Source organism: Sorex araneus, chromosome 1 (assembly GCF_027595985.1).
Source record: "Sorex araneus isolate mSorAra2 chromosome 1, mSorAra2.pri, whole genome shotgun sequence".
Lineage (NCBI taxonomy): Eukaryota > Metazoa > Chordata > Mammalia > Eulipotyphla > Soricidae > Sorex > Sorex araneus.
The window spans coordinates 74,044,967-74,068,348 of record NC_073302.1 but is presented as its reverse complement, the minus strand read 5'-3'; the positions used below and the strand labels follow the sequence as shown (position 1 = coordinate 74,068,348).

At 40.7% G+C, this 23,382-nt stretch overlaps 1 protein-coding gene across 1 annotated transcript in view; it reads right to left on the bottom strand.

The window, feature by feature from the left end:
- Window positions 1-23,382, bottom strand: part of CFAP95 (cilia and flagella associated protein 95) — a 116,043-nt gene that overhangs the window by 67,651 nt on the left and 25,010 nt on the right. Inside the window, exons 2-4 of the mRNA XM_004600321.2 lie at window positions 18,995-19,100; window positions 6,045-6,163; window positions 4,563-4,631 (exon numbers count right to left, since the gene is read on the bottom strand). Of these exons, the coding sequence (XP_004600378.2) occupies window positions 4,563-4,631; window positions 6,045-6,163; window positions 18,995-19,100 (294 nt within the window). The remainder of the gene's footprint in view (window positions 1-4,562; window positions 4,632-6,044; window positions 6,164-18,994; window positions 19,101-23,382) is intronic.

Sequence of the window (23,382 nt, the reverse complement as noted above, 5' to 3'; positions counted from 1 at the left end):
TTTTTCAGCTGCTCCAGTCAATTAAAGGGCAACTTTATTGAGACCGCAGGACCTTGGGAAAGAGGCCACTGTGAGCCTTCTTTGGTCTTCTTGGTGACCAGGTTTTTGGTGTGCCAAGACTTCTCATGGCAGTTCATGTTGCGGGCCTGCAGGCAGGTATAGCACTTCTGTCAGATCATCGTGTAGTTGTACTTCTGGGCCAACTGCTGTGACAATGATGCTGCTCGATAATGCTCCAGCATAGATGCAGCACAGGTGCAGAGTAGACTCTTTCTGGATGTTGTAATCCAAGAGTGTGGCCATTCTCCGGCTGTTTCCCTGCAAATATTAGATGCACCGGCTGGAGTGATAGCATAGTGGGTAGGGCATTTGCCTTGCACGCAGCCGACCCGGGTTCAATTCCCAGCATCCCATATGGTCCCCTGAGCACCACCAGGAGTAATTCCTGAGTGCAGAGCCAAGAGTAACAACTGTGCATCACCAGGTGTGACCCAAAAAAGCAAAAAAAAAAAAAAATAGATGCTTCTGGTCAGGTGGGATGCCCTCCTTGTCATGGATTTTGGCATTGACATTCTCAGTGGTGTCACTGGGGACATCCCCGAAGGTGATGGTGATGGTCTCCACAGAGAACTGCTTCTCTATGTCTCCACTTGGACCTCTCATTGACCTAGCTTTTGTCATTCTTTATGATGCTTTTATTCTTTAGATGTTGTGTTTGGTTTTTTTTTTTTTTTGAGACTGGACTTCTGTATTATCCCTGAGACTGCCTTAGGCTTTGATGACTTAAAAATGGCACATTGAACTGTGAGCTGCAACTGGTGGTGTTCTCACTAAGAGTGTGCAAGACAAAAGCCGAGAGACTCAGGGCCAGAGAGATAGTATAGGGAAATGTTTAGATGTTTACCTTGTATATGGCCAACACTGTTTTGATTCCCAGCACCACATGACATGGTCCCTTGAGCATTGCCAAGGAGTGACTGCTGAGTACAGAGTCAGGAGTAGGCTGAGAACAGCTGTGTGTGGTTAAGCCCCTTCCCAAAGAGGAGGGATGTAGAGATTGTATAAAGGGTAAGGCACTTACCTAGCATGTAAATATGAAAAACTCCCCTAGTTTTCCCCAGCATATGGTCCCCAGAGCATCATCAGGTGTGGCCCTTGAGCAATGCTAGGTGTGGCATCAAAACATAACAACAATTGTGGTTCACTGGACTTAAATGCACTTGCCTCTCTGGAGTTTATTTCTCCAGACCATTTCTCCCCATTCATGACTACTATTTTCAATTGATATTGGAGAAAAACACTCAGGGCCCTACTGACTATCTATGGCTGGTATTAAAGATCTCAATATTGAGATAAGAGCTCCAAGGATAAAAGTTGTGGACATCAAATCCTCTATTATATAGAGTACTGGGTGTTTTATTTTGGCCTTGGACTAAAAGCAGCAGCAGTTAAAGCCAGTGTTAAAAATAGAACTTTGAGCATATAATCCAGCACAATGGACAAAACTGCCCAGCTCCGACCCATCACAGCTCTGGCATGAGATCACAACTGACATCACAAACTCCTACCCTCATCTAGCTTGACTTCAATAAGAGATGTCAACCATTATTGTCAAAATGGAAATACTCCCCAAAGCATTATATAGATTCAATGTGGTCTCTATAAGGATATCCATGACATTCTTCAAAGAAATAGACAAAACAAATATGGTGGTGGGAAGGTGTGATGGTGGTGGGAGTGGTGTTTGAATAGTAAGTGTAATCAACTGTTGTGAACTACCTTATAAAATAAAAATTTTTCTTCAAAGTAACAGACAAAACACTCCTGAAATTCACATGGAACAATAAACCCCCATGAATACCTAAAGCAATCCTTTGGAAAAAGATGGGTGGCATCACTTTCCCCAACTTCAAACTGTACTACAAAATAGTAATGATTAAAACAGAATGATATCAGAATAGAAATAGACCCACAGACCAATGGAATAGATTTAAATATTCTGTCACAGACTCTCAAATATATTATCACTCTATCTTTGATAAAGGAGCAAGAAATGTGAAGTGGAGCAAGGAAAGTATCTTCAACAAATGGTGCTTGGAAAACTGGACAGCTACTTGTAAAAAAATGAACTCTGACCCCTGTCTAATGCCAGGCACAAAAGTCAGATAAAAGTGGATGGATTAAAGAGACTTTAATATCAGACCTGAATCCATAAGATACATGGAGGAAAATGTAGGCAGAACCCTCCATGACATTGAAGATAAAGACATCTTTAAGGATGAAACACCACTGACCAAACAAATGTAAACAAACATAAACAAATGGGACTACATTAAACTAAGGAGCTTCTATACCTCAAAAGAAACAGTGAGGGGCCGGAGCGATAGCACAGCGGGTAGGGCGTTTGCCTTGCACGCGGCCGACCCGGGTTCGATCCCCGGCATCCCATATGGTCCCCCAAGCACTGCCAGGAGTAATTCCTGAGTGCAAAGCCAGGAGTAACCCCTGAGCATTGCTGGGTGTGACCCAAAAAGCAAAAAAAAAAAAAAAAAAAGAAACAGTGACCAAAAATACAAAGAGATCCCACTAAATGCTAAAAATTATTTACCAAATACCTATCAGATAAGGGGTTAATATCCAGGAAATACAAGACATTAGTATAACTGTACAAGAAAAAAGCCTCCAACCCCATCAAAAAATGGGGCAAAGAACAGAAACTTCCTCAAAAAGAAATACAAATGGCCAAAAGGCACATGAAAAAAATGCTCTACATCATTAATCATCAGGAAGATGCAAATCAAAACAACAATGAGATATCATATTACACCACAGAGACTGGCACACATCAGAAAGAACAAGAATAACCAGTGCTGGCGTGGATGTAGGGAGAAAGGGACTCTCTTTCATTGTTGGTGGGAATGGTCCAATCTTTCTGGAAAATAATATGGGCATTGCCCAAAAAACTAGAGCTTGAGCTTCCATATGACCCAGCAATACCACTTCTGAGACTATATCTTGGGGGTGCAAAAAAGCACAGTAGAGATGACATCTGCACCTGTATGTTCATTGCAGCACTGTTCACAATAGCCACAATCTGGAAACAATCTGAGTGCCCGAGAACAGATGACTGGTTAAAGAAACTAAGTACATCTACACAATGAAATTCTATGCAGCAGTGATGAAATATGAAGTCATCAAATTTGCTTTTAAGTGGATGTACATGAAGAGTATCATGCTAAGTGAAATGAGTCAGAAAGAGAAGCACATAGAATGACTGCACTCATTTGTGGAATATAAAATAACATAATATGAGACTAACACTCAAGGACAGTAGAGACAAGGGCCAGGATGATTGCTCCATGGTTGGAAGTCTACCTCATGAGTTGGGGGAGGAAGCAACTGGAATAGAGAAGGGATCACTAAATCAATGATGGTTGAACGGATCACTCAGGATGGGAGATGTGTGCTGAAAGTAGATAAAGAACCAAACATGATGGCTTCTCAGTGTCTGTATTGCAAAACATAATGACCAAAAGTAAAGAGAAAGAAGGAAATTGTCTGCCATAGAGGCAGGGGGTGGGGTGAGGTGGGGGTAGTGGGAGGGATACTGGGGACACTGAGAGTGGAAAATGTACACTAGTGGAGGGATGAGTTTTCATTGCATGACTGAAACTCAATCATGAAAGCTTTGTAACTATATCTCACGGTGATTCAATAAAAAAAAAAGGTCAGCCATTGCTTTCTCTCTTGTGCCATCTTCCCTTTCTGCAGACCTGCCCTGCTATATAGTCCCTAATTTTCTCGAGAGATTTTCAGAGTTTCAGTACCAAAGTCAACTTCCAGTTGACCAAACTCTGACTTCCAATGTCTTTGGTGATTCTTCCAGATGTTATTACAGGAAAAGAAATCAGCAGAAATATATTTCAGCACATCACCTTGATTTAAGTGAAAAACCAACTCTTCTCAAGAACAACCCTCAGAATAGACCCTCCTTCTGTGTATTTTCATGTCCATATAGAGATGCATTAGCAATGAACTAGGGATGCAGATCAGGAAAGCCTTATTATAGCCTATGTGACAACTCACAGACTTGTTTCTTTTTAACAAGGTATTTCCGTCTTAAAGCAATCATTAGTAAGAAAATAATAATAATAATAGTGATATTGATGTCAATCCTCATTTTCTGAAAATTCTAGATCTGTGAAATTTTTTTGTTTTGTTTGTTTTTGTGCCATACATGGCAGTGCTCAGGTGCTACACTTAGCTCTGTACTCAGGAATCACTCCTGGCAATGTTCAGATATAGAATGCTGAGGACTGAACCTGGATTTGCTGCATGCAAGGCAAATGCCCTACCTACTATCGCATAGGCCCCTCAGATTTGTGAATTCTGTTTTCTAAATTTTACTTGTAATTTCAAATTTTCTACTTGGTAAAAGGACACAAGTTGCCACATTAAGGGCATTTAATTTACTTTGTATACCTCTCACCCCCTTTATCCATTAAAACAAACCTTCTGAATCATTAAAAACATTTTGTGCAATAAGAATATTAAGAACTAACATTTTGCGATGGTCTGATGGGTGTCTAGAAAAGAGAGATCCAAAGCCTGTGGCAGGCAATCCAGTGTCTCTAGAAACAAGAAAACAAATTAGAGAAAAAAGTCAGATCGACTTTCATAAATTTATAAATTCATATAAAAATTCACTTGGACTACACTATTGTTTTTAAAGGGATTTTTTTAATCCCATATAATTTATTTTTTTTACTTGAATAATCAACTGCTTTTTTCTTTAACTTTTTTAACTTACAAGCTTTTTTTAAAAAAAATAATAAAATAAAATAAAAATAAAGAGATTTTTTTGTTTGCAGCACCTGGGCATTTTAAAAAATACAATGACCCAATAAGTAAGTAGAAATTTCAACTTTTTGTTATTTAATCTGAATTTTTCCAGTCATTGCATCATGAGACAAATTCTACACCACCACTCCCATGGAAAGTCATGTTGTCAGTTTAGCTATTACTAAGAAACATTCCCTAATTTCAAGGAAATTATCTTAGGGAGAAACACAAATGCATATGAAACTAGAATGAACAGGTCAGAAAGATAGCTCAATGGATTGAACACATATTTTGCATATAGGAAGATTCAGTTTAATCCCAGTACCACAGAGTGTCCCCCAAGCAACACTCGGAGTCATGTGTGGCCCACACTCACAATTAAACAATAAAGAAGCAAAACAAAACAAATTAAAACCTAGAACATAAGTTCTGCTTTTATGTAGAACAGAAAAAAGAAAACAGAGTACAAAAATTCACAAATAATCTATCCCAATCAATAACAATTTTCTAACACCAACCACATGTCAGGCAGCATTTCTATGCAGATTTCAAATATTATTTCACAAAAATTTCTAAACCATTCTTTGAAATACACACTGCTAAAATCCCCATTTTATTGATGAAGAAACAAGATAATAGATACACAATAGCTTTCACAAGTAAATTATAAAGCTTTGGTTCAAGTCTTGGTAATCAGAAATTTTCTAAGAAAAAAAATGTGTAAAGAGAAAATGACAGGGCCGGAGTAATAGTACAGTGGGTAAGGCATTTGCATTACACACGGTCAACCTAACTTCAATTCCCAGCATCCCCTATGGTCCCCCAAGAATCACCAGGAGTAATTCCTGAGTGCAGAGCAAGTGTATGGCTGAGCATTGCTAGGTGTGACCCAAAAAGCAAAGAGAGAGAGAGAGAGAGAGAGAGAGAGAGAGAGAGAGAGAGAGGGAGGGAGGGAGAGAGAAAGAGAGAGAGAGAGAATGACAATTTTACCTGGATCAAAGAGGAAACAACTGAGTGAAAGAAAGGAAATCTCAAATAAACAAAATGCCTAAGCCAAAAACATAGTGCATGAGACTTGTCCCCATGCTTGAAATGTTCCTAAAATGTGCAACTGAGGTGACTATTCCCTTTCCTTCTTAGACAATTTCTTTCCTGTATATGTACAATACTCAATCTGTGAGCAATAAAAGCATAAAGAATACCTTTTGATCATCCCAGAGTTCATTGTTTCATCATTCAATAAAGCCTTCCTCTTTATTTCAACAAAATCTTTGTTCATAAATTTTTTTGACATTTGTTCTTGAGTTTCTGATATCCAAATCTGGAAACATAGAAGCTACATGTTAGAAAAAAATATACATTTCCCAAAATGATCAAGTGTAGGAAGCACAATGCCATTGAAGTACAATCTGATTTTAGTGGTTAATTTTATTGACATTAAAAGATGAGTAATAATATCTCACAGTAGTTTAACGCAACATCATAAGTACATGAAAGTTATCATTTCTTACTACATGGTATTGGAAAATAAAACTGGTTGTTTTGGTAATGTAAAAAACTCTTTTTCAAATAAAGATTAACACAGCTTTCTATCAAAATATTATCATAATTAATTTCCCTAAGATAAAAAAATTACAGCAATCTACTTTGTCAATCACATAGTTGAGGATATCATCTTCATCACCAGTGTTATCCATTCTCTACCACAGAGTACCACTGAATACATGAAAAATGCAATAATCAGAGGCCAGAGATTAGTATAGGAGATAAGGTGTTTCCCTTTCATACAACTGACCCCAGTTCAATCCTCAACACCACATATAGTCCTCTGACCAGAGTCAATACCAACCACAGAACTAGGAATATTCCCTGAGCAACCCTAGATATGACCTGAAATGGGGGGGGGGGGGAAGCAGGGACTGTACAGCAGTTAAGGTGCATGTACACAGGCTGCCAATCCTGGATGGAATCCCCAGCTCCATATATGGTGCTGATATCAGGAGTAATCGCTGAGCAGAGTCAAGAGCACAGCAGGGTGGGATCTGACTCCCCACCCACCCAAAATACAATAATCACCATAAGAAATCCCTTCGAATTGTGATATGTACTTGAAGCTACTGCAAAAATATCATGGATAACTACTAGAGGATTTTAAGAACAAAAACAGATGCTAAGGATTTGGGTTTCTCTGTACAAAACTCTATACTATATCAATTGCGAACATTCATAGAGAAGCCAGAATTTATGACAGGAAGAAAACTCATTATTTCCGCAAACCTGAAATCTAGCCTCCTCAACATATACAATAGATAGTAGAGTGATTAATATTCTTGCCTCGCACAATCTTGACCTGAGTTAGATCCCCAACACCAAATATGATCCCCTAAGCCCAGCCCTGAACTCAGAGCCTTTGGAGACCTCTGAGTGTGACCCCCCCAAATCAAAACCAAAACAAAACAAATTTTTAATACTCTAGTCATTTTGAATAGTACAATACTTTTAAAAAAATATCAACATCTTTGCAATCAAATTCTCTTGCCCGCGCACCTGGCTGTCTTCCCCAGGGCCCCTTGGACGGGATGGGCTCCAGCTTCCCTTCCCCGCCCTGAGCAGAACTCCCGGCAGCCGAAGACCTCCAGAACCTAGCCACAGCCATGCTCAAGACCCCTCTCCACGTGTTCGGACAAGCCTCATGCATGAAGGTACCGGCAGAGGAACCCAGGTGTGTGTAATCCCATCAACGGCCAACATCCAGAGACTTAAAAACAAGCTCCCAGAAGCGCTTTTCTGATATCTCATAGCCTACTTCTCCCTCTGGGAGAAACTGGCAAGCTATTGAGAGTTTCCTGTCCACATGGGAGAGTCTTGCAAGCTTCCCATGGTGTATTCATATGCCAAAGCCAGTAACAAGCTGGGTCTCATTCCCCTGACCCTGAAAGAGCCTCCAATGAAGCATCGTTGAGAAGGCTGAGTATAGAGAGGCTTCTAAAATCTCAGGGATAGGACGAATGAAGAGGTTACTGAGACTGCTTGAGAAATTCAGCGATCAACAGGATGATGATGATGATGATGATGATGATGATGATGAAAACCTTTGAAAATTTTATGAAAAAGCAAGACATTGACAAATACGCAAATGAGTAGCAAAATAAACAGAGATAGCAGCATCAGTGGAGCTTAAGTTTATTCTGTTCCATACACCACATTAAGCATTCTCACGCATTATTTCACTAAATACTCAAAAGCAACCCTGCAAGCCTGTGTATTAGTTATGATTGTAGGGAAATAAAAAGTCAGATGGAGAACTATTGAAATATCCATGGAAAGTTTACTGAAGTATCTATTTTTTTAAAGTGTAGCCAGCATTTAGAAAATCAACATCAAAGCACCCTGAAGATAATAAGAGTTGGAAGTCACAGGCAATTATTGGAACCCTCACTTGAGCTCTAGTGAGGACATGCTGGTGGTGGCAGCTTTCAGAACACATACACATTATCTTAACATGTTCAAGTGAGAGAAGGAATCCAGAGTTCTGATTTCCGTCGAAGATCAAGAATGAGGGACGTTGCCTCATTTGCCAAGGCGTCGAAAATCAGATTGGCTGGACACGTAATGCGATTTGGAGATGACTACTGGACTAGAGCTGTTACCAACTGGATTCCACGGGATGTCAAAACAATGTGTGGCTGCCCACCTATGAGATGATCAGACTTCTCCGTCAAGACCCTGAATGAATGGTTTGATGCTCTTCGTGTTCCTGGAGTGAGCAGACGCCATTGGGCTACATTAGCACACAACAGAGACAAATGGAGACGTTACTGGCACCTGATAGAGCGAATCAATGGGCAAAAGGATAAGAAGTGACAAGTGATACAGTGAACATATGTGTGAACATTAGTGTGTATATTCTAAAATCATGTAAGACTTCCTAAGAGTCTTATTTATATATTCTGAACAGTTCTGGGTATCATTTTGAAATATTTAGTGTCATACATCTCAACAACCTCTTGTGAAATTCCCTACATGAAAATTGGCAAACTGTTGAAGATAAGCATATTTTAATGACTTTTAAAAGATTTGTTTGTTTTCTTTTCAGATTTCTGATTTTTTTGTGTGAGCTGTGAGCTGCAGCAACTTTCTAGATTGCATCTATTTGTAAGTAAAACTGAAACATTTACTTTCTTCCTCCCAGACTCTTATCATACTATGAAAAACTTTTAATAAGTATTCTAAGTTTCTGGGGCAATGTAGTGTTTACTTAAAACAAAGAACTATCATCATTTTCTGTACAACTGAGATGCACAAGGTGAAAACAAGGTAATAATTTTATTCTTTTTCCTCTATTTATTCAGATGAGCCTTTATGAGATGATTCTCTTTCTAAAAGAAATCTTGGACACCTTCATTTTTCCCAGTCAAAGAAAACTATTTCATGCCACAAAACAGTCCCAGTTAAGTAATTAATATTATTAATAACAGGATGCATTTTTCAGTTATCAAAAAGAAGAAAGTAGAAAGTAAGGAAATAATCAACTAAACCTTTTAGTTATTGAGATGGGACCAAAAGACTTTTTATTTTATAAATGTAATTATAAAAACAATGCTGGAGGGCTGGAGCGATAGTATAGTGGGGTCGGGCATTTGCCTTATATGTGGATAACCTCAAGTCAATTCCTGTGACCCTATATTGTCCCCAAACACTGCTAAGAGTGATCCCTGAGCGCAGAGCCAGAAATAACAAACAAGCAAATAAACAAAAAAGAAGGGAGATGTTGAGATAGCTCAAAGGAATGACTCACATACCTTGCATGAGTGAAGCTGGGACTTTGAAGCTGGGAGTAGTGGGAGGGATATCTGGTATCACATGGCCACCTGAGGTGTAGTTCTGGTGATAGCCAGTATCACTAGGTCTGACCAGCTCAGAATGGCCGGGCCAGTAGTGAGCCATATCCCTGAGTCAAGTACAACTTGGTGTGACTGCCAGGACACGAGAATACCACCAGTAAGTGTCCTATAAAAAAGAAAATGCTGAAAACTTTGCAAAATTTTACCCAAGGAGAGATAAAGAACTCCACAAAGTAAATAGTAGAGACAAAGAATACAGATTTGATACAAAGTATATGATCTGTGTATATTTTGTGTTCCAGTTCTCAACAAAATGTGCTCAACACAAACCTACAAAAAAGTGAAATTTGTATCACTTGTCATCCAGTTGATCTTCAATTTGCTCCAGTGGGTGCCAGTAATGTCCCTATTTGTCCCTGTCGAGTAGTGCCCAATAGTATCTGCTTCCTCCAGGAACATGAAGAGCCTCAAACCGTTCATTCAGGGTTTTGACGAAGAAGTCTGACAATCTCATAGGTGGGCGGCCATGCGGTCTTTTGATGTCCCATGGAATCCAGTCGGTAATGGCTCTAGTCCAGCAGTCATCTCTAAATCGCATTACATGTCCAGCCCATCTGATGTTTGACACTTTGGCAAATGAGGCAGTGTCCCTCATTCTTGATCATCAATGGAGGTCGGAACTCCGGATTCCTTCTCTCACTTGAGTGAAACGTGATACTCCAAGCATAGCTCTTTCAATTCCTCTCTGAGATACCCATATAGGGTTCTTATCCTGTTTTCATAGGGCCCAGGTCTCTGAGGCATATGTTAGTGCAGGAAGAACAGTGGAGTCAAAAAGATGTGCCTGGAGTCAGAGATTCTTCATCCTCTTAACTTCTTCAACGCTCCTGAAGGTCTTCCACTCTGCTCTCTTTCTCCTGCACAGTTCTGGTGCCAAGTCATTGGTCATGTTGAGTTCTCAACCCAGGTACATATAACTTCTGCATTTAGACATGTTCGTTCCATTGAGAGCAAATGGAACGTCAGGACCTAGTCCGTTTCTTATGAACGTTGTCTTGGTGAGATTCAGCTAAATCCGACCTTTCCACAGTCACAGTCGAAGTTGGCCAGCATTTGTGCCACTTGGCTAATTTTTGGTGTTATGAGAACGATGTCATCAGTGAAGTGGAGGTGGTGTAGTTGCTGACCGTCTTATCTTCACTCCCATTCCTTCCCATTCCAGTCATCACATGACGTTCTCGAGGGTGGAACTGAAGAGTTTCGGTGAAATGGTGTCACCCTGCTGAACCCCTCTCTTTATGTCGATGATCATTTCCTTGTAGAATGGTGAGATCCTGGTGGTGAATCTGTAATACAGCTTGTGGAGGATCATGATGTACTGAGTTTCAATGCCTGGTTTGGCTAGGGCTTTGATGACCGTTTCAGTCTCAACAGAATGAAAGGCCTTCTTTAAATCAATGAACATTAGACAGAGTGGCATCTTGAACTCTCACAAAACCTCAGTGAGCTTGGTCACCATGTGGATATCGTCGATTGTGTTGAATCCTTTTTGGAAGCCAGCTTGCTCACATGGTTGTCCTTTGTCTATTGTTCTGCCAATCCTATTCAGGATGACTCGAGTGAACAACTTGTAGACAATGGACAACAGGCAGATTCAGCGATAGTTGCCAATGTTGTGGATGTCTCCCTTCTTGTACAACAGAACGGTCCTACTGGTTTTTCACTGGGACAGAACCTTGCATTCTGACAGGTAGCATGTGAAAAGCTGAGCCACTGTATTGACAAGTACTGGCGGCAGATTCTTCAGGTGTTCATGTCTGACTTTGTCTGGACCAGATGATGTACGTGTCTTTACCGACAAAATGGCATGTTGGATTTTGGAAGGGAGAACGTTGGAAATAACATATCCATCTTGCAGAATTTGGTATGTGGGCAGGCGAACGTGGCTATCTAAGAGATCCGAGTAGAAGTCATGAATAATCTTCTCCATTGCCCTTCTGGAAGATGTGATAGATCCATCAGCACATCGGAGGGCAATCATCTTGGTATTGTAGTTGGCAAAGGACAGGGAAGCGTTGTAAATACTTTTCCTGGCTTCTGCTGCATCAGCCAACACTGTTGCTCTTCTCTCTTTGAGGTCTTCCTTTACTGCTTCTCTGCACAGCTTTGTGAGCTCAGACATTAGCTTGTGGTTGCCTGAGGCTCGCGTGCCAAACCATGTTGGCGAATGAACTAAAGAGTTTCTGAAAACAGGCGGCTGTTTGTGGCTTTCTCACTCTCGGCATTCTTCGCACAGTCCTGGAGGTGCTGAACCAGTCGATCGTATTCCTCGTCGATGTTGTCAATGACGGCATCTTCCCACATTGCTGCAACAGTACCAAAGAGCTCCCAGTTGGTGGTCATTCTGGGAGTTCTTTTTTTAAACTTTGCAGTCCTTTCTCCCTGCTCTGTGAAGTAGAATTTTGCACAAAGGAGACGGTGGTTGGTCCCATCCCATTTGAAATTTTGGGACAACAGCGACATCAATCAGGCAAAACCGTCAATTGAATATGATTTGGTCAATTTTGTTGTGGAACTGTTCACTGGGAGACTCCCATGTCCAGCATTTAGATTTGGCCTTCTGGAACTGTGAGTTACTGTGGATGGTCTTGGTCGACATGATGAACTCAGACAGTCTCTCAACCTATTCATTCCATTCTAGTCCATGGGTCCCGATGTGCAGTTCTTTGGGTGACCTCTTGGTCCTATATTGGCATTAAAATAACCAACTATGATCTTGTAGAAGGTGTGGTCTTCTTTATAGAACTTCTCCAGCTCCATGTAAAACTTCTCAATTTCTTCTTCATCGTAGTTGGATGTTGGTGCATAGATGACTAAGATAGAAACTGCCAGCAGTGAGCCACATCTATTCAAGCATAATCATCCAATTCGGGTTGTTAGGCATTCAAATGAATCAATGCTCATGGCCAAGTTCGTGTTAACAAGGACACCAACACCACCGACACCTCTATTGTCACATGTTCCGAGTAACAGTTCTTCTCCCGAGTCGAAGATGGCATGATGTGATTGATGCCTTCTCGTCTCGGTCAAACCAATGATGTCATACTTGATCTTCTGCACTTGCCCTATCAGGTCTTCCATGGATGCTTCCGATGCCAGCATATGTGCGTTGAAAGTACAGACAGTCAATTTAGTCCTTCTTTGTTTTGGCAGTCTAGTTCATCCTTGAGATTTTAACAGCCTCTCCTTCCTCATCTTTCTTAATGCTGCCATATTAGGGGCTCTTTCAGTGTCAGGGGAATGAGGCCCATTGCTGTTACTCTTTTTGGCATCTTGAATATGCCACGGGTAGCTTGCCAGACTCTGCCGTGCAGGCAGCATACTCTCGGTAGCTTATCAGGCTCTCCAAGAATGATGGAGGCTTTTAGGGAGGCCTCTAATCCCCCTTACAGGTGTTCCCATGGTTCACACCATATTTGAACTCCATCAAATATGGTGCGGTAATTATGAAAAATGGGTATTAAGTGTCTTATGATGTGTCCAGAAAGCTGCCTGGAGCATGGAGGTGGCTGGGTAGTGGAGGTAGTGCAGTTCAGTATTTATCTGGCGCTGGTAGGGTGGGTCGTCTGGGTATGATCCCTGGGGTGCCGAAGATTGGGGGAAGCAGGCAGAGGATCTCTGTTTCCGGGTCCCGTTGAGCCTGGAGTCCAAGGTCATAAAGTTTTGCTTTACCTGGTTCTGTGGGGCTTCACATATGCGTGAGGCTTGGCCCGAGTGTCCAGAAAGCGGCCTGGAGCAGCGCGGTGGCTGGGTAATTTAGTTCTTTAAAAGTTAATTTCCGAGGAAATGTTAAATTATGTGCCTGGAGAGACAGGACAAAGTTTAAGACACTTGCTTCACATGTGGTCAGACCCAGTTAGATCACTGGAATTGAATATGTTCCCCCAATTGCAACCAGAAGTGATCTCTAAGCACAATACCAGGAATAAGCCTGAGCATTTCCAACCCTCGCAACACCCCCAAAAATAAAATTACAATGTAATTATGATAGAGTAAAGTTAATGCAAAAAGTGATGGGATAAAAATGGTGGGTGTCCATGAATAGCTAACGCAATTCTTGGGAAATAGAAGATGGGAGGCATCACCTTACCCCACCTCAAACTCTACTACAAAGCAGTTATAACAAAGGCAGAGCTGCAAAACAATGGGACAGGGTGGAATACCTTTACACATACCATTAAATATACGATCATCTAATTTTTAATAAGGGAGCAATAAATGTGAAGTGGAGCAAAGAAATTCTCTTTATCAAACGGTGTTAGCAAAAATAGACAGCTACATGCAAAAAAAAAAAAAGTGGGCTCAGACTTCTACCTAAAACCATGCACAGAAGTCAGCTCAAAATGAATTAAAGGGGCCAGAGCGATAGCACTGTGGGTAGGGCATTTGCCTTGCACGCAGCCTACACGGGTTCGATCCCCGGCATCCCATATGGTCCCCCCATGCACTGCCAGGAGCAATTCCTGAGTACAAAGCCAGGAGTAACCCCTGTGCATTGCTGGGTGTGACCCAAAAAGCAAAAAAAAAAATGAAGTAAAGACCTCAATATCAGACCAGAATCCATTAGGTACATTGAAGACAAGGTTGGCAAAACCCTCCACAACATTGAAGCTAAAGGTGTCTTCAAAGATGACACACAACTGACCAACCAAGTGGAAACAGAGATAAACAAATGGGACTATCTTAAACTAAGAAACTTCTGCACCTTAAAAGATACAGTGACCAGAATACAAAGACAATCTACAGAGTTGGAGAAGATATTCACCCAATACTCATCTGATAAAAGATTGATATCAAGGATATACAAGGTACTGGTTGAACTCTACAAGAAGAAAACACCCAACCCCATAAAAAAATGGGGTGATGAAATGAACAGAAACTTTCTCAAAGAGGAAATCTAAATGGCCAAAAGGCACATGAAAAATGCTCTTCATCATTAATCATCAGGGAGATGCAGATCAAAACAACAATGAGATATCATCTCACACCACAGAGACTGACACACATCCAAAAGAACCAAAGCAACTGGTGTTGGCGTGGATGTGGCGAGAAAGAGACTCTCCTTCAGGGCTGGTGGGAATGCCAACTGGTTCAACCCTCTTGGAAAATAGTATGGACAATTCTCAAAAAAATTAGAAATTGAGCTCCCATTTGACTCAGCAATACCACTTCTGGGAATATATCCCAGAGATGTAAAAATATATATAGTAGAAATGACATCTGCACCTGTTTGTTCATTGCAGCACTGTTTACAATAGCCAGAATCTGGAAAAAACCCAAGTGCTCAAGGACAGATGACTGGCTAAAGAAACTTGGTACATCCATACAATGGAATACTATGAAGCTGTTAGAAATGATGAAGTCATGAAATTTGTGTATTAAGTGGATCTACATGAAGAGTATCATGTTAAGTGAAATGCGTCAGAAAGAGAGGGACAGACATAAAAAGATTGCACTCATTTGTGGAATATAAAAAGACAAAATGGGACACTTACACCCAAGAATAGTAGAGATGAATACCAGGAGGATTGCTCCATGGCTTGGAAGCTGGCCTTACATGCAGGGGGGGAAAGGCAGCTCAGAGAGAGAAGCGAATACCAAGTCAAGGGTGCTTGGAGGGCCCGCTTGGGATGGGAGATGCATGCTGAAAGTAGACTACAGACAGAATGATGGCAACTCAGTACTTCTACTGCAAACCACAACACCCGTAAGGAGAGACAGCAAAGAGGAATGCCCTGCCACAGAGGGGGGGATGGGGGTGGGAGGGATGGGGTGGGAGTGGTGGAAGGGATACTAGGATCATTGGTGGTGGATAATGGGCACTGGTGAAAGGATGGGTCCTCGACCATTGTATGACTGAAACGGAAGCACAAAAGTTTGTAAGTCTGTAACTGTACCCCAGGGTGATTCATTAAAAAAAATATTTTTTTTTAAAATGGTGGGTGCCTACATTCATTTCTGTCCTGGGGCCTAGAAATGACAAGGGGATTCTTCACTCAGATCCACTACATCAAAGTGTATGCCAAATTCCTGAAACAGGAAAGGCAGAAATAATTATGTTGATACATAAAAAACAATGAAAAGTAAACTTGGGGACAGATACTGAAACCCAAGGCACTGATTCCAAGATTAGAAATTATAGAGCCAGAGATCAAGATAGAACCTTATGAGAAAGGCAAATGCAGGAAAGATGAAGCTTAATCCCATTTGGGTTTCCTCTGCCTTTGACTCCTAAGTACCAGGGGACATCCAAAACTGACTTTCTTGGAGTGTCAAGCAGATGTTGAGATCCTTATTGTGTCATTCAGTGGCCTGCTCCATGATGCCGCTGACTGGACATAAATAAATGCCCCAACTCCACCACTGCAAATTCAGACTATCCTTCTTTCACTCATACATGGGGTCCTTATCCCATTCCCCAAATGCCACACATGTTCCAAAATACTCACATATTATTGCTCCACTATGGTACATGTGGCCAGTTTCCCTTTTCCTGTCCCACTGCTTCAGACAAATCACTAAAAATCTCATATCTGTGATTTTCCCAGGCACCCAAGTGGGTTTGCAGATGAGACTAAGAGATTATATTTCTAAACCCCTGTCTCTACTTGCAGACTTCTGCCTTCTTGGATTTCCCTACTCTTATATATTTTATGAGTATGGTGCTCTAATCTTTAAGGATGTCACTTTTGGCACAAGAAACATGCACATAAGTGTTCTAATGGCACATAAGTGTTCTAATATTTCTCTCTGGCACATGCAACTGTGGTTTTTGCTCTCAGACTTTTGGGGTGTTGGCCAAAATGTGGACGAAGTAAGTTACATTTTAAATCCTGTTACAAATGAATGATGCTCACATTAACCTCAGTGGCAGCACTGAAGGGCAAGGAGACCTTCAATCAGCTAAGCAAATTTTGGCGAACAAAAGAAACAACCACTCAGCAGCAATCAGGCTAACATTAAAACAAAAACGCTAAGGCGGCATTCGGGAGGGAAAGCAGATGGGAACAGGCTAGCCTGCACATGTGTGAAATACTTTGGGAAGCAGGCCAGAGGTTATTCTAGGGCAGAAGAAAAATCAAAGGCCTGAATTACATGCAAACAGTACCCAAAACTATAGGAACAAAATAATCAGGCTCATTTTCTGTAAGAAAGATGCAGAATTAGTATTAAAAGGCCATGAGTTGGAAGTGGAATAGCTTGTTAAGGGACAAAATTAAGACTTTAGGTTTGGGAACCGGAAAAGAAAAGTGGACTTTTCTAGTAGTACTTTTGTAGTACTTTTCTGTTTGCCTTGGAATAAGTGATTAGGTTTCAGTTCAGTTTCCTCAGCCATCCAATGTGTCATGTGTGGTACCAGATGGAAGAGCTATCCTCAGGATGAAATAAGCAGCCACCCACCTATCCCACTTAATGAACTTATATCACTGCATTGATAGAAAGCAATCATGAGGTAGATTTATTTCAAGGTCCAGCTTCCTCTTCTAGCCACATGGATGTCTAGTTCTTTCCTTCTGTTTAAGGGAAAGTTTTGACAAGTTGCCAAGTTCTTCTAGACTTCTCAATTTCTGGATTGATCTCATTATAGTTGTAAAATTTTTCAGTCTGATGAAATACTCAAATCTTATAGCTGTGTTATACTTATGTCTCACTTTCCTGGCTCAGTATTGCTTTAGGTGTGGGAACCTGCAGTGTCCCAAAGTCCCCTGTGGTTCACCCCTTTCTTTACCCAGGTAAACTTGTGTTCTGTAGACCAACTCCTCAGTTCTGTTACTACATTTCAGCAATGTGTTGCTCCCTTTCTGTGTATCTTTATTTCCCACATGTGAGATCATTCTGTCTGTCCCTCTCCTTTTGCCTGACTTCATTCAGCATAACTTCTAGTTCCATCCATATAACATCAAACTGCAAGACTGCATATTTTCCTACAGTATTTCCTACAGCACAGTATTCTATTAGTATACATACCAAAACATCTTGATCCATTTACAGATAGTTAGACATTAAAAATATTTTTATTTTATAAAGCCGTTCACAATATTTGATTACATTTAATATTCAAACATCAATCCCACCACCATTTCACTTTCCCACCACCATATTTCGGATGTTTCCATCCCAAACTCTAACCCGTGCCCCAAAGCAGAACCAGAATAATATATTTTGTATTGTTTGTTATGAAAAATATGCTGAAGATGCTAGAAAAAGTTTCCTTAGAGAAAAAAGTGTGAAGATTGTTGTATTTCTCCCAGGGGCCATTAAGCCCTTCTCTGAGATTACTAACATGTTGTTAAAGGTTGAGCCTTGTTTGCTTATATATATGTACATATTTATATTTATACACATATATTTATACATACACAGACATATATTTTTTTTCCTCTAAGATTGGTTGCCTCCTACTTTAAACCCCATCAAAAGTGGTGCAGTACTCTTGGGAGTATGGGTGGTGTGTGGTATGAGTGTCACATGGCTGCATTTGTGGCCGTGCAGTCCAGGAATAGATTCACTCGTGGGTGAGGCTCAGCCCAAGCATATGAAGAGTGGCCGTGAGCATGGTGGCGGTTGAGTTCTGGAGGTTTTTGGCTGCCAAGGCTGGGTACCCTGGGGCAAAGAGGGGCCTCTCCCACCCCCCTCTGGGGCGCCCTGAATGAAACAGCCTAGCATGGGTCCATTGGCATGGTTATGGCATGTGTCATGCTATGCTACCTTTCGGGAGAGAAGGAATAGCTAGACATTTTAATTGTTGCCATAGCCTGTCTATTGTACTAGATGCTGCAATGAACATAGCTGTACATAAATCCTTTTGAATTAATATATTAATGTATTTGTGTTTTAGGGGTAGACTCCAAGAAATGGTATTTCTGGGTTGAATGGGAGTTTCATTCATACTTTTTTTTGAGAAATCTCCATATTGCTTTCCATAGTGGTTGGATCAGATGACATTCTCACCATCAGTGAATGACAGCCAAATCAATCTTAAGAAAACAATGATTTCTTATGTATTTATCAATTGCCAAGCAGAGTTTAGCACACTTGATTTGCCTTTTTAATTTAATTTTCCCCAATAATTTTACAAAGTGGGCACATTTAGTAGTAAGGTTGCTGAATCATATAGTGATGAAGTTCAACTGCAAAAGTAATTAACAGAGCTGAGAGGGTGAAACTGACAAGATGCTCCTGTTTTTGCTTTTTCATGTTTTAAAGGGTAGGTTGAAAACTTAGAAAAATTAGCAGCAACTACTCACCTGGGGTTCATCAGTTCCAAGTCTCTGATATGTTGACTTGCTTAGTCTTTTTTGTGTGTCATTCTCTATATCATAATCTTTGGGAAAACCTTCTCTCACTTCATCCCTTATTAAAAAAAAATAAAACTCCTAAGGATAATGTTATGAATTATACTTAATTTTATTATCCAATTAAAATAGGCTATTATTAACAATATTTATGACATTGTAAATAATAAATTTACTGGATTTGGGACATACAAAGTGTTTTCCATTTTTTTTCAAGTAACGTTGAGACTTCAAGTTAGCACATGTTACAAAACTATATCACAAAACCAATATTTATCCAAACATTGTTACCAATAATTACAAAGGAGATTATCTTATTTAATGATTCAGATTAATTTCTCAAGGTAAACTCTAAAGACAGACATGGTGATATCTTATAAAAAGGCAATTTGCCACTTTAAACATTTTTCTCTATCATGAATTTTAATTATGATCATTTTTCAAAATGAGAGAGAAAAGCATTTGTCTATATGGCTTATAATATGCTTTGTTCTTATAAAGAGAGTCTAACTGAGGTTGAAAAACACATACTAGAAAGAACAATTCTTTTAAAACTATAGAAGAGAAAAAGCATTATTGGCTTGGGGGCCACACCCACCCGTACTCAGGGTTCGCTCCCGTTTTGTATGCCATACTAGGTATTGGACTGGATTCATTGTGTATAAGGCAAGTGTCTTACCCACTATACTGTATTTCCAGCCCTGAGAAGAAAGCACTCAAGCAATCCTGAATGAGGAAGCAGTGATAAGATGGCAGGTAAGGTGTTTGCCTTGCATGCAGTCAACCAGGTTTGATCCCTGACACCCTATATGGTCCCCCAAACACTGCCAGGAATGATCCCTGACCACAGAACCAGGAGTAAGTCCTGAGGATGGCCAGGCGTGGCCCTGAATCAAAATCAAAACAAAATAAAAACCAAAAAGTCCCATCTTGACTGAATATTTGTAAATAATAATGGCGGGGAGGAGGTTGGAGAATTGAAAAAGAAAGAGGAGATAAAGAATTCTAAGAAAGCTTTCTTGGATGAGAAAAAGAAAGCTGAACCCATGAATCCCTCACAAAAGACACTGAATAACAGGAAACCTAAGAATTAAACTATTATCTATCTAACCATTTGTCTGTTCATCCACGTGTAAATGCTTTCACTCATCAAATATTTTTAAGCATCTACTGCTTTAAAATGTTAAGACATTTTTCTAGATGCAGGGAACACAATGGTGTAAAAGCTTGATGCAGTCCTGCCTTCTCAAAGAAAAACCTATCAAACAAGACAAATCTAGCATGGAATGATGGAGCCATAGAGCTATGGAAGCAAGATTACATTTATGAACCTGGATGTGGCCCTCAGCAGGTTCATGGGAAACCTGCTCCCCATCCTTACCTGTCCACACTGTACTAAGGTTCAGCCCTCAGCACTGCTTTCAGATTACATCCTTGCTTCCCATATATAAACAGAAAGCGGAACTCTGCACAATATCATGAAATTAGTCCAGCATAGGGCACTAATGCATGAGCTTTTGCCCATCAGAGACAAGTCTAAAATTTCAAAACACCAGCACTGAGATATCTCACTGGGCTGATGCATTATTTGAATGTGAGAGGCCCTGGTTTGATCCTCTTGCAGGATATCCTGAGCACTTCCAGGAGAAACCCCCAAACATTAAGCAGGAAGGAGCTCCTGATACCAAAGACAGTACCAAATACATAGAAGTCCACATATTTTTTATGCTAAGTAGGCACAATGCTCAGTGCTCACCATACATTTAGGGACTCACCAGAGTATTTTAATTATTTTTCCACCACAACTATATATTAACTCAAGTTTTGGTTATATCCACTTTTATAACAAAGTCCACGCTTCCATCATTTTGAACACTGGAGGAGAAATGAACCCATGAAATAAGAATAATTAGTAGGGGCTGGAGTGATAGCACAGCGGGTAGGGAGTTTGCCTTGCACGCGGCCGACCCGGGTTTGAATCCCAGCATCCCATATGGTCCCCTGAGCACTGCCAGGGGTGGTTCCTGAGTGCACAGCCAGGAGTAATCCCTGTGCATCGCCAGGTATGACAAAGAAAGAAAGAAAGAAAGAAAGAAAGAAAGAAAGAAAGAAAGAAAGAAAGAAAGAAAGAAAGAAAGAAAGAAAGAAAGAAAGAAAGAAAGAAAGAAAGAAAGAAAGAAAGAAAGAAGGAAAGAAAGAAATAATAAGTATCTGTACAGTCAGAATGTCGTACTGATGATCTCATCATAATTTTTTTCTCCTTTTTTATGTAGGAGTACTGCTATTTATTCAGCTAAAGTTGTCCACAATAATTCTTTACATTCAATATTTCAATGCCAATCCCACCACTATTGCACCTTCCCACCACCATTACTTTGAATCTTCCATTACCACCCCAGGCTGCCTTTCAGGCAGATGCTAAATAAATTATTTTGTGTTGATTGTCATGAATAGTATGAAGTGTTATGAAGCCACCAAAGTAGCCACATGCTCCTGGAATTCTAAAATTTTTAAATATTTAGGATCCAGAAGCATCTCTGTGGCATGCTGCTCTCTTTCAAGATTCATTTGTGAATCCCTGAATCATGGATGATTGGGAGATGTAGTCCTTCCCCAACTCCATGAAACCTGGAATTTTCAGGCACTAGTCTCACATACCTGGGTTTTTTTAGCAGATTCGTTCTCATGTGTCAGAGGCTCAGGACAAGACTGTGAAAGTCAATTGTGAGTGTAGTGGCGATTGGGTTCTGGAGGTTTGCAGCTTCCAGAGTTCACTTGGGCAGGCAGAGGTACACACCTGCCTCCTCTCTGAGATGCCCCTGTGAAATCAGCCTGATGCAGGGTGGGGAGATTTCTCTGGGCATACTGCTCTCTTCTGAGATCATTTTTGTGTCTCTGAATCACAGCTGTTAATGCACTTAAATGGCCTGATTTTGATCTCTTTTATTTATTTAGATTTACTTATGGGTCTCTGAAGCAAAGCCAATAAGTGAGCTTATATAGCTGAGCCAGAGGTGGTTTGTTGGTGTGATTCCCACATAAAGTTGTTTAATTTCTTGGGGTCCAGCCAGAGGCACCGTATCAATTGTAGAGTATCAGCGAGCCTAAAGGCACCATCAGGCTGCTGATGCACTAACCCCACAGTGTTGGATAACATTGGGTTGTCCTTGCTCTTCCTGCAGGGAGCTTAAGTTTTATTGAACTACTCCCACAACAGTGCCCCTGAGGCACACCCAATTCCATCAAGCGCTAATAATCCTATATTGCTTTTCTCTTTCATCTATATCATTTGCATCATTTATTTAGCAATGTTCTTTTGGTACAGACACAGGAAGACAGTTGATGCTATCCTTTGTAAGATGGGAGTTAATTGACTCCAAAATAATATTTACTTCTGGGCATCTATATTAACTTAAGTCTTAGTCTCCCTTAGTTGCTAGAATTCCAAAAGCAGGGTCTTGACGAAGGGACTGGATGGATCCAGGGCAAGCTGTAAGCTACCCTGGTATCGAAAGGAGACAAGTTAAGCGCCATTAACTATAATAAGTTAAGAGCATGGTCATAGAACAAACTCTGTCATGACCCCAAAAGAAGTAACTGAGTAAGGACCCTGCTGGGGTTAGGAAAGATTAACCTGGCCTGAGGACTGTAGTCTGGGATACATAGCGAGATGTTCCCAGGAAGAGCCAACCTTTAAGCTTAATATATCTCTCACTGTGTTCATACTGAATGACTAGAAATATTAGAAGTAAATTTACTATGATTGTTTAAGTGGATTGGTAGCTGAGGAAAGGAGGAAGCAATACACCCTGGATGGAATCCCGCCCTTGAGCAGATCTCCTAGAAATCTGGAGTGCTGAGCCCTCAAATGAAATTTTGTCCTTGAGTTAATCTCCTAGAACTTCCCCTAAAGGAGTGGCTTTACCTCTGTTTGTTGCCATGACAATGTTCAACCCCTCCTATGTCTACCTCCACCCTTCATGATTGCTATATAACTATTCTGTAAGTGGAGAGTGGGGACTAGGAGGATGAGAACTGAGACTTTGGAGACTGGTACTTTAAGGTTTTGAAGGACTACAGGATTTGTGAGGACTAGAAGAAGGGCTAGATGATAACAATAACTGGAAGTGGAGGACTTTGAAGTCTATGAGGAGACTAGGATGCTGGAACTATGATGACTGAGACTACAACCAAAACTATGACTACAATTGCACTGCGAGAGGAGAGACAGGACTACATTGGGGAGAAGAGTAAAGTAAACATACTATCGACCAGCCCTGGTCCCTGTTTCTCCATTCCCCTGCTCCTTCGACTGTTCATTGCTGCCATGGACCAGCCCA